Raw genomic sequence first — 13,081 nt, 5'->3', positions numbered from 1 at the left:
GAAATATATATGCTTTTGTCCATTTAAAATTGTTAATTTTAGGTTTCTTTTCTTTGTAACAGAAGTGTTCAAAAACGAATTGGCTGTGGAATCATCAATGCCAGCTCTCAATAAATCCGTAGTGCTAAATATGATCTTTTGATTATTGAAGCCATCAAAAGCCATTTTTACTAGCTTGTCCAATTCTCGTTGCTCACCCTTGAGGTGTTCAGTTTGTGAATATTGAACACAAGTGGAAGCGAGAACTTCAGTAAGTGAAACAAACTGAATATCACCATCGCAAGTCATTAGGTAAAGGACAGTCAAAATAAAATTTACAGGCACATAAGAGTAAGCAAATAAATTTTTGGTATTTTCTAATTTTTTATGTATCGAGTCGTATTTTACACCGCAAATCTGTTGTCCAAGCTCTTGCTGCGAGTTTTGAGTTAAGCCAAGGATTTCAACAATAAACCTTGGTCTATGTGAAGAATGGAGGTTATAGAATGGAGCTGGTCGTGACGTGAATATCTTACGAGAACAAGGAAGCAAATTTCCATTCAGTAAATGCTTGAGATAAACTTCTGGTTTATTTTTTCCTTCTAACAAAGGAAAGGATACTACACTTGAAAACGATTCGAAAACAGCCTCGTCCACGCCGTCGAACATCATGACAATATCTGTATCTATTTTAAGAGCTTCTAAGATGCCTATTGCTTCAACTTGTGTGTATTGATCCTGAATTAGCAAGGTGTGAAGTAAGAACTGAAGAAAAGTCATCTCCTTGGTGAAATCGATGTTTCGAACTACGATGTAGAAAAAGTAAGATATTTTACCAAACAACTGATGGTCAGATAAAGCTTGCAAAGCCCAATTTTTGGCAGAAGTTGTTTTACCGATTCCAGCTTGGCCGATAACCCCCACAATATTGCCGTGCTTCTGCACGTATTCTTTTTTCGCTTTAGCAGCAGGTGCTGAAAATTTGTTGTTTGCTTCCTCTTGCGCTGTTTGCTTTGCACGAGCAAACATTTGTGCTGGGGTGATGTCACCGGACGGCCGATCGTAAACCTTAGCAAAGTCTTTTCTACGGCGGTAATGTCCTTCAGCTAGAAACTCATCATTAATTCGTTGAGGTTTACCGACTATCGAAAGGTTGACTGGGATTATGGGTCGTTCGGAAAAATCAGCAAGTGTTGACTCTGTGCTGGTGATGGACTCAACTCTGTTACGTAAATCTGACTTGAGACGCTCACCTAAAAAGGTTTGTAAATCATGTTACCAAGCTAAACAACAATGGTTTACAAGTGCATGATCGCAGTCGGTCATGCAGTAAACTTTTTATCAACTACAAAAATGATAAACTTTAAACTGACATTGCATTGAATTAAAGCAACGTAGCCAGCATGACTCGGTTTATGTTTCTAAGAAATTCCAAGCTTACTTTTATCCTGTGTTTCAACACCTGAAACAAAACAACTATGCATGGCAGAAAATTACATAAATTTCAAAATAAGTGCTTTTACAGTTTAAAAAAAATTCTCGAGCTAGCTGCTGTAGTTGTAACTACACTAATACTTACATTTCAACAATAAACTTTGCTGATTTGTCGAAAAGGAAGGTGCCATATCTAGTTGCCCACATGGATTGATAATATTAAGATAAACATCCCCCTGAACTCCAGCAATGCTCCCTTTAATATTTGCTCCCCTTGCATCAAAACTTTGAGATGGGCCTGCAAAGTTAAAAGTTCAATTTTATGAAAGTTTAAAATTACCAAACCAGCATTTAAGGTCGAATTAATATAGCACAAGAAAACAGTCGTGTTGTAGCTACCAGAAATTATATTGTTAACCAACTTGCCTCGATTAACCTTTACTGCATTATTTTTATAATGCATCAAAGCAATGACGCAACGAATAAAGTCTATTATAGAGAACAAGTCATGTTGGTGATATATACAAAGTACAATTAAATTGCATATATTTTAATTCAGTTATTAAGCCAGTAAATATATATTTTTCATAGAATAATAAATTTCCTCTTCGACCATATAGCCTTGGTGTCGACAGGCGCCTTGCATAAAGTAAATGAAGAACACAAAAACTTTTCGTTATTTAACAACACAAACCAGCCATAAATCGCGAGCTAATTAAAATGTGCCTAAATGTCGTAAAGATGACATTGACCACAATTTTACAATGAACACATTAAATAAATCAGCAATTGCACATCTAAACACTTTTGCAGTAGGCAGTTTGTACTTGCATAAGAAAAACAGCAGTGCAATGATATGAAAAATACAGCACCTATCTTGTTGAAGACACATCAAGTATTGAGTTTTGGCAATGTTTTTTATGTAAAACCTTACTACAAAAAAGCGTTCATAGAAAATTTAGAAAGCTAAGAACCCAACGTGCGGTTGTTAAAGGATTGTGGTTGTATAACCAGGTATAAATATCGCATTAAAAAATAAATTTGACATTCGCTGTATTTTTTCTTAAATATCTGCACAACGCTGAATTTTGGAGTTTACAGTGCGATGAGAGTCAAGAAAACTGCGAAACAACCCCAACTCACCATTCTTATTTGAATATCTCCCAACGTGCAAGGATTGTGGTTGTATAACCAGGTATAAATATCCCATTAAAATAAATTTGACATTCGCTGTATTTTTTCTTAAATATCTGCACAACGCTGAATTTTGGAGTTTACAGTGCGATGAGAGTCAAGAAAACTGCGAAACAACCCCAACTCACCATTCTTATTTGAATATCTCCCAACTTCACTTTGCGCAGTCTTCTCATGGGCGCTTTCAGTTTGATGATTCTGATCTGTCTTTTGATCCGGAGTGTTCATCTGATCCCGCTCTACATTTTGATTTTGATTTTGTTCTCTCTCGTCGTCATGATCCCAATTTTCACAATCTTTTTTCGACCTCTTTCGATTTCCCTCGGACCCATTATCCCGATTGTGATCTTTCTGTGTCCCATAATCCCAAGATCTCTTCCGATTCAAATTTCTTTCAGATTCATGATGCTGTGTCCTCTCCAGAATCTGAACCCTCTTAGCCTGTTTGCCCTTACCATCTGAATGCTCTGCAACAACAAGTTCCAGTAAGTCAACCAACATTCCTTTTTAATAATCCTCCAACTTACTGATACTCAATTAAAATGGGCAATAAACATTAATGTTGTGTTCAAGTTTACAAAACCAACATTTAAGACATAGTTACAACAAAACATTTATAAGCAGTACAGGTATCGTAACCACTGTTCAAAATGAATAAATATTTGTTTCCTGCATTAATTACCAGAAGATGTTGAAGGTTTATCATCTCTTATCTCACAAATATCTTCTTCACTGGCCATATCAGTAGCCCTCTCTAGTAGATCTGTATTATGAACTTGTCAAAATTAAGAACATAATTTAGTAGATTGCAACAGTTTTTTATTAAATAGTGTCAATCTTCATAACAAACAGAAACATCATACTACGAAGATACAAAATAAACAATGGCAGTATACACAACATAAAGACCATTTTCCTAATTGAAAAACCTCACAAAGCAAATCTTTTCACAAATATAATGTTTCTGTTGCTGCCAGGCATATTGTAAATTTAATAGTCTGTCCTTCTGGCACAAAAAAAAAGGAACTTTATTGACCGACGTTTCGCCTGTTATCCAACAAGGCTTCCTCAGGGTAACGGTACTGATACAGCACACAACCAACACCAAGAAAACGTACCAACACGAAAAAATATATAACGCTAACACCGCGTGTGAAATCACGTGATGTTAAATGGCGGGAAAACAACAGTTACAGCTAGTGATGTGTTGCGCCGGATCCGGGTACCCGGACCCGGCCGGATAATACACTTAATTTTACCGGATAGTTGGGAAAGCATTTTTGTCCTAAAAGCGGACAAACATTTCGCAAATTACTCGTTTTTGGGACCCAGTCTGTTATACTCGCCGACGTAAGATTTTTCTGTTATTTGTTATGAAGGTTTTTCGTGACGTGTTATACCATATTAATAAATGCCCACGTTTATTTGTTCCACTTATGACAGGCTAACCTTAACATAGCATTCTGTTTGGCAATCAAATATTTTTGCCATAATACACGATGTTAACAAACTGCCGGATCCAAATTATCCGGTCGGATTTTATTAATAACTATCCGGATCCGGCCGGGCCGGATAATTCAGAACTGAAACATCACTAGTTACAGCATAGTATACTCTTATGGTAGTCCAACTCCCATTGTTTCATTGTGACGTTTTGGGTTCGTTACGATTGAGCACTTCGTTGCGCTGGTTTGTTGTTTGATGGAAAAAGCCTGTTTACAGAACTTGGTAACCCGTAAGTTAAGCGGTATTAACATAGAAGCTGTCTCAATTGCGTATGTGCTCGCGCAGGACGGTCTATACATACACGGACAGTTGGCTTAACGGGATCTCGCGCCGACGCAAGCTAGAAAATATGTCTTAGCACATTTTTGCACGTGCTGGTCATAACTGTGACAACGCTGTTTTGTATTTCATCCGAAAGACCAGAATATTGCTGTTTATTTCTGAAGAATTCGTTCCCATGTTCTGTTTTGGTCAGTTTACAACGATAAGAACGCAGTTGAGTTAAAGCACACATTTGGTAAAAAATCAACAGCACTATAACAATTAACGCCAATGTGTTTTTTGAAGATGTAACCAAATTATTGCAACATACTTCTATAGCCCTTGTAAGGAGTGTGTTGATGTGTAGTAAGTTGGAAATGTCTAGCTTTGGGTAAAATTTAAAACTGTATTGTTTGTCAGACAGTTTTTCACGTATGCATTTATTTGCAATTTAAAAAAAAAGTTTGTTAGCACCAATTACAACAGCCCAATTGTTTCATACTATGTTTTTCAAACTGGAAAATTGAAAAGAGCATATGCACCTTAAAAATAACATTTTGCTCACACAAAAATAACATTTTTTTTACCAAATCACCTAAATTTCTGCCAATGTATTAGATGTTCTAACTAACACAAGATTGAATAGTTCAACATTTTTGTTTTCTGTTGTTGAATAGTAACAAAGTGGCCTTTGTGTGTCAATTCAACAAGATAAACATGAAATGTTTAATGAGCCAGTGTATTTTGTTGGAATGTTTTGTTCATTTAAATTTCTGTAACAATTCTGTGCAATCACTGTAATGTGTGTTGAATAAAACTTTAAAAATGTCTTTGAAGATAATAAAGTGGATGACAGTACAACCATGCAATGTAATGAGGAAAGGCATTTGTTCATCACAAACAAAACATCATTGGTACAATTTGTAGGTCATAAACCAACGTCTATTATTTTTTGTGCTCTGTTCAACAAAAGGTAAAAATCACAACATGTTTAATTAGGATTTGTTTATTACTATAATGTATATGTAATATGCAAAAAAATATACATAATAAAATAATGCAATACAGGAAAATATCAAGCCTTTTTTGTAAGTTGCATTTCTACTATTTCAAACAACTTTCTGCAATTTTATGTATTGGGTCATTGAGCAACCAAATCACCACAAAAGTATTTTTTGCCTCTTTAACTAAGCAAACTTTTTTCAGCAAAATTAAAAAAGAATTTGTAATAACTACATCGTAACAAAATTTGAAAATCAAAGGCACTTAAAACTTCATAGCCTTTAATGCAACAATACAAGTAAATACTGCGGAACCACTGGATAGCACAAATTGCCACATTTTCGTCAAAGAATACCTTTAAAATCCTAAATCTGGAAACATGCACTCATCCACCAATTTCACCCTCTAGTCTAGTTAGGCCAGTACATTTTCCACAGATTATAGTTTCATATCATGGTGGTATTCTGGGAAAAACTAAAAGAATTGTGTAAGCTGCGTAAAGATGACCACTGTTTTTACCTATAAGGTCTCATCAGTGCAGCTGGTGTGATTATCAGACGACTTTGCCAAACAAACAACCAAGCAGAGACTTCCACTTTGTTGTGACAACCACCTTCATCCGTTGGGCACGTAACTAGGTGCAAAACTAAAATAGTTACCAACATTTTTGCCAAATTCCCCAAGTTGCAAAATAGAAAAGGTTTTCCTTATTTTTAAAATATGTTGCTCATTATCCTGAATCCATCATGATACGCTGATGTTATATATTTTCTTTTCGAAGATTGGCCATTTTTCATGTAATGTTCATCAGCTTGAACCACAGAGTTAAGAAGAACTCAATTTGTTCAAAGGAACTTACTTTCCATTAAAGTTTTAATTCATATTCTCTTGTGAAGCAGGTTCGTTTGCCGCACAGCACAAGAAACATATTCAACAGATCAGTTAGGACACCGTTTGAGTCAATTTTGTTTTTCGGAAAATAATGTCAAGATCATATTCATAAGCTTATTTAACCGAAACACGCGTATTTTACTAATTAGTGTAACTTTCAGGATGCTCCCAAAACAGAGGTAATTATATCTTTCGTCATTTGGAATTCCTCAGGATGTCGTTTCACTTAAAATAATTACCATGACAGGTTCGTACCTATAATGCAGCTCCATATATAGATCGTTTGGCGAAAGTTACACAGATCATCTGAAGCAATCGTTTGACTATACAGCATTCGTGGAAGCAAAGACATTACTTGCACGAGAGACGCTTTTGCAACTTCCTTTTCTTCTGTTAACTATACTGCTCTCACTGCTGCCACGTCACAAACATTGTTTGTAGCATTGTTGCAGCATTTATTGACGGTGTCTGGAGTTGGCCTCTTTTAGCAAGTGGTCCTCGACCACCCGATGCAACATACTGTGTATTTGATTTCTTCCTTCGTTCCTGTCAATTCTTCATTTTACTATTTCCTGCGGGATTGAGTTCTCCGGCCTGTACGGACTATAAACCGTTGACTTATCCAGAGCCTCAGTACACTCCACAGAAATGCCGAAAGACTGTCTTTGTAACTGCTCAGCTTGATCTGCAAGTTCAGGCATACCGCATAACGGTTACCAACCTCAGTTTCGGACAAATCCTGATTGGTTAACGTGCTGGCGGCGGAATGATTGATGGATAATTAAGCCGTGGCAGTTCTTTGGTGGTGGCGATTGGAAAACACTGTTTTTTTTGTGGTAGCTCGCGAGAAGTAATTGTTGTTGAACGCTATGTGCAGTGGAAAGTCCTTTTTGTTTCAGAACAAACGTTGTTTTTTTCGTACTTTTACCGTTTTACTCATTTATACCTATTAGCTCCTTCCTAATTTATTACAAAAGTAGCCACCTTGGTCGTGTGACTCCAGGTCTTGGCGATAGGCCGACAGTGCCGAATAGCCTGGGCGTTAGCCGGGTTAGGGATACGCTAATTTCGGTTACAGTTGGCGAGCACGCCAGGACCCTGCTATCGCATATAAGGAGTCACACGGCCCTAGAGAACGTCGCTTTGATGTCTTTTAATTTGATTTTGTCGTCACCGCGTTTTTATGCCTGTGCAAGATGCTGCCTAATTTGTGTTCGTGTTTGAATCGAATTGTAACGGCATGAAAGCAAGCGAATCAATGAAGCGTTGTTTTTAACTTTAATTAACGATGCCTTCTGTTGGTTGGTATGTGGAAACGGACACCACCAATTGCTTACAAGCAGGAAGGCATGTTCCGAAGAAACTGTTTCGCCTACGATCCGGCAGGGCATATACAGAGATTTTGCCTTGTGCGAGGAGGATTATAACAGTGTGTGCTATGAAAAGAATTTAATCACAGTGGACCACGCTTAAGTTCCACTATACACTCGTCTTTCGTGCAATATACCGGGGGCCTAAGCGTGAACAACACTACTCAGCACAAAGAAGTCTTCGAAAGGTCGTGGAGGAACTGAACATTTAGCGAAGCGCGCAAGGAATCGCAGCCGATTGAACTCTGGTTTTACCACACTGACAATTTCGTTATTTACACACCGCGGGACGTTGTCGATACCAAGGAACCTGGCAAGGATCTACTCGGCCGTTACCGGACGTGATTTGGACTCTTAACATCAACGATGCTGAAACTGAAATGAACGGCAGTCGACCACGTCGAAATCAGCGACGAGCTCATCGTCCTAACGGAATAGGACAATTTTCAACGTGGGGGGTGTAAACGAATTTCTTCGTTTTTGTTTTACGCATATTTTGTTGCTTTCTTTGTTTTCACTTTACCTCTATGCACTAATTCACATATTTTTCTTGGTTGTTTTCCTGCACATTTAGTATGTATTGGTATTTGTTTCACCTTTTCACAGTTTAGTTTGGTACGCTTGAGCAGTCGTGTTTGCGTGGCAGACGTGTGGTACGCTGATTGGTTAAGGTGCTGACGGGCGAAATAATCAGTGGCAAGCCAGAGAGTTCTCTGGTGGTGGCGCGCGGTGAGGACCGGTTGTTTTTGTGAGGCGCCGTTGTGTGATGGACGGGTTTGTAGCGCTATTGTTAGATGGAGACTGGTTGTTGGGTGCCAGATGAAGTGCTGTACTGTTGTATGTAAGCGGTAAAACAAACGCTTCAATCGTTTTTATCCTTTATTATACGTATCATCGTTTGTTCTTATCAATGCAAAAGTAGCCATCAATGTGGTTGCGCGACTCCAGGTCTTTGCGGTTGGACGTCAATGCAGGGTAGCCTGGGCGTTTACCGAGTTGCACTAATTTCGGTTACATTGATAGAGGTTGGTTTGAACTTATTAGTTAATGAAGTCACGTGAACGTTATACAGGTACAAGAGGGCACGATAATATCCTAGAGATATAATTAATAAGCGGTTTTAATGTACACGACATTGCGGTACAAAAAAACTGATGTTTCGCACGGCATAGAAAATAAACACTTTAAATAATAGTTTGTTGCTGATGCTGCCAGGCATATTATTGACTTCAAATAATAGTTCTGCGCAGGTTGACAAAACACACGTCATCTCCCTGAGAATTTAGTTTGCTGTGCGTTGGTTTACTTCACGAAGAAGGCAAGAATATTCACAGGACCGTAGCATTTCGCTAAAAGCAAAGCTTATGATCACATGCTTTATTCGACGATTTTAGTAAATCCAACTCTGCAGGCAAACATCAAATCAATTTCGTCTTCACCGGTGTTCTCTGTAGTGATGAATATTTCAGGTTCATATTTTTTTGAATCAGGTGAAATCTCCCTTTGTGCAAAACACGTGTTTCTGGCAAATGTGGTCGATGGTTCACTGAACTCCGAATGCAGTTGCTGTGGGAAAATGCAAAAACAATTTTTTTTTATTAGCAATGCAACACAACGACACTTTCTCTTGGTAAAATGTTGACAAACAATACGTTTTGACGTTCCTTATGTCGTATCAGGCAAATAAACACACATATATTCATATAGGTTTATATATTTATTCCCTGTTGACGAATATCTCGAGTGCGACGCTAAAGTTGACACTGACATATTGAAAAACAACACCTTGGTACGAGTAAATCTTGTCAACTGAGATATTTAATTCCACACATTTCATGTAAAGTTAGTTCAAATCAACTTTAATGCCTTTGCGTCGGTTTATAAAATACTGTGTGGAGTTGCCAAAGGATGGCGCTATATGATCATTCTATAGATTCCGCATTATACAGATATTTAGTTTACTCGATGCAAACTACTGAAGGCGACCAGAAGTTTTTAAAGAACGTTCAGTTTCAATAGCGTGAGTTGAAATCCTTTGTAAAATTCTTTCGATCCGATTGAAAAGGAAAGCAAGAATAATAAAGTAGTTTTATTTGTTCTCGAAAAAAAATATAATCAACCAAACAAACTACTGTAAGTTATGATAGAGTACAGACGGAGGCGTGCATGTTCTAGCGGCAGGCAGAAAAGGTACGTTGGTGTCACGTGTGCACGTGTTTATCAACATAGAGACTTCATTATTGGAATACCATAATTTGAGCCGTCCACGTATCTGGTGAAATGGGAATGTTTATGCGATAGTTGAATAAAAACTTATTGAAAAACAAAGGTAATTGATTTAAGCAATGCTTGAGCAAAATTTGAGCAGTTTTTAGTTTGATAATTTCAGGAAGTTTTAGAGGGTTTTATATATGGGTGTAACATGACATTTTGTCGGACAAGTTTTTCAGAAATAAATCAATTGGCGCATAGGTAAAAAGTGACAGACTTGTGTGCGAAATGTAGGTAAACAAACGAGATTCGTGTGCCGAAAAATCAAAGTTCAAATTCAATTATTATTTCAAATAAGACAAGTAACATCAACCACAGAACACGAACACAATTGAGCAAAGTAGGCTTTTAGAAAAATTCCAAATTGCAATTTTCGTTACGTTAATCAGCAATGATATGTCTCGATGCATTTTTTGTTTGTTTTGATTAAAAAAATAAACAAATAATATTTGTATCCTTTTTTTCATATGTTGACGTCAGAGACTATATTCTTTATACTGCTATTTTTGTTGCCAGGCATACTAATTAAGTCTCGCCGGATGGCAGACGAAACGTTGGTTCCAATAAACACTTTAGAAACTAAGTGCCAGAAGAGCAATTCTGATTATATTCTTTATTTTTACCGTCTCTGGGCAAAAAAAGAGGAAAACCTTTTGTTTTTCGCAAAGCGATGTTTTATGATTTAAAATTGAACTACTCCTTCGGTATTAGATGTAATTTTATCCTTCCCTGCCTGTGTAAAATCACAATCTGTGGCAAGAAATTCTTTTGTGTTGTTAATACATCCAGCCAATGACTCAACACATTCATCGGTCAAATCATTTTCGGAAAGAACCAGAGACTCCATCTAAATAAATTAGAAAATAAATCAGGCAAATTAGGAAAATGAAAGCATGGAAATACAAAAAATGGAACAAAGCACGTTGTAAGATTTCTGTGCGCGTAACTTTCCATGTGAGGAAATTTCACAACAATAAGAACGTCATAATGCCCCTACCAACTGTATGATGCAAGGATAGTGCCAGCAGTCTTAATGTTTGCCACGTGTTGAACTTGTCCGCGTGCATTAAACTGTTTTGGTGGTTAAATATCTGTTGTGAATTGCAGTGAATTGACTTAAGTTGATATGCTATTCGAAGTCGGTCCTTGTGCATCTTGTAGTGGTGAGTTAAATATTGTCTGTCATGTTACATGTGTCACTGTTCGCTAATATGTGTTTGTTTTGTTTAGTGAACGTTTCACAGTTCGTTAACTGTGCCGCAGAATAAAAGAATACTGTTCTTTGCTGTCGGTGCGGTCAAACCCCTGTGACAAGGTTAGCTGGCCGTGGGACCTGTTGAGTTAGCCGTGTTACACACGTTGACATAATCATTTGGAAATTTAACGAAACTTTTAGACAAGGCGAACCTTTATTGCTATTTCGATCTAAGCTTCCAGGTCAACGATTTTAATGGTAAACTGTGCTGGACTTCGTCGTGGTACGCGATACAATTAAGGTTGGGAACCATTGTGCTACACGAACAACTGCTTGTTCCTATTTTTTCGTTCTTGAGAATTAGAAAAAGATTATGATTTGCATTGTCGCATTATATCTTGTACATACCTGTATTGTAGATGTACCTGCCAGGGGTGTGCGATCGACAGCCTGCCAGGGGCCTTTGGTTTTTTTGATCCAGATTTGATTTACTAATCATATTGTAGATGTATAAATAGTAATTGGGCTTGTAACGTAATACTTATAACAGCATTCGGTCGTCATTGTCTACGATTCATTCTATTTTTGAGTGGCTACTATGTGGACGTGTTTTAATTGTCATTAATACCCGCGACAATGTTTTGCAGCACAAGGCTAAAAGACGTAACAGAATATATATTTAGCTTTGAGCCTTACCGGGTTTTCCAACATTTCTATATTATCTGAAAGATGTTCGGCACCAACGCTTGTCAGGTCGCAGTCACTCAGGTCAACATTTTTATTATTGTCGATGCAAATTGCCACAGAAGCCGCCCCAATGTCCTCTATGGGGTTGCCAGATAAGACGAGTCTCTTTAGCTGAATAATTGGGCAAAGCTTTAGGCAATATTGCATTTGTGTTGCAAGCGATAATCGATGAACTTAAAATCTATTGCACAAAAAATTGTTTGAGAATGGGGATTCATAATTTATAGGTTAGTTTGCTCGATGTTTAACTTCAAAAACAAAAAAACACGGAAAATTTAGAGTTCTCAATGGACGCAGAACCCATGAACAAAACCACTCAAATAATCAGACTTGTTCACATCGCGTTTATTGTCTACACTTTATAATATCTTGTAATCCGATAGAACTTGGGAGCAGAAACCGAAACAAACCGTCTTCGTACAATCCTTTCGGAAAAAAATCAGACACACACCGGTCCAGGGCTATCGTAGACTTTTGACGGTAACTCTTCTACGCCACCGATTTTAAGCCTACTCACTCTGGACTGCCCACTTGGTTAGTCTTGCTCTAGGGCAATTAAACGGACAAACAAAAGGTCGGCAAGGGTTTGCTGTACTTACAGTTACGGGTGAATGAACCGTATCATGGGGCAAAAATAAATGTTTGCATATGCATGTCTCACTACGCAAGGAAAGGGGAATGGTCAGTGCGCTCGTCTGGTGGAAAAACGAAAAAGGTTTTCTTCCTGTTAAAGTTTTGTTTACTTTCTCGTGGGTTTGTTTGTATAAATTTTTCCGATGGCTTTGTTTACGGAATTTTGTAAAATTAAAGTGCGTTGGTTTGGTATATTGGATAAATAAAACGTATGTTGTATTTTTTCATCACTGAAGGCACTTTACAGTTCACCCCTACCGGATTCTGCAAAGAGCATATGTTGTCGGACAGTTGTTTCGGCACCCACATCTGTCAGGTTGCATCCACTCAGTTTTGCATCTTCAATGTTGTGGATGCATTTTGCAACCGAAGCTGCCACGCTGTCTCCAATCGGGTTGTTGGATAATTCGAGTTTCTTCAGCTGAAAAAGTAGATTTTTATGTTTGAGGCAGTGTGATTATCATAAATGTATCGAATAAATATTGATGGCTTTCAATTGCTTCATTGAGAAAAATTTGGGATTAAAATCCGGGTGCTTTCTCAAAATAATATGTTGTCCTACCTGTAAAGACAAGTTATTCTCCAAAGTTATTTTACA

At 37.6% G+C, this 13,081-nt stretch overlaps 1 protein-coding gene across 2 annotated transcripts in view; it reads right to left on the bottom strand.

Annotated features, from left to right (window-relative positions):
- Positions 1-13,081, bottom strand: part of LOC145890420 (protein NLRC5-like) — a 327,828-nt gene extending 314,747 nt beyond the window's left edge. For both annotated transcript variants that reach the window (XM_082981463.1, XM_082981464.1), the window contains exon 1: positions 12,742-13,081. In XM_082981463.1, coding sequence (XP_082837589.1) covers positions 12,742-12,792 — 51 coding nt within the window. In that variant the 5' untranslated portion in view covers positions 12,793-13,081. The remainder of the gene's footprint in view (positions 1-12,741) is intronic.

The sequence above is a fragment of the Ascidia mentula genome, chromosome 2 (genome assembly GCF_947561715.1).
Source record: "Ascidia mentula chromosome 2, kaAscMent1.1, whole genome shotgun sequence".
NCBI classification, from domain to species: domain Eukaryota; kingdom Metazoa; phylum Chordata; class Ascidiacea; order Phlebobranchia; family Ascidiidae; genus Ascidia; species Ascidia mentula.
The sequence above is the reverse complement of the archived record's forward strand: the minus strand, read 5'-3'. Positions and strand labels throughout refer to the sequence as shown.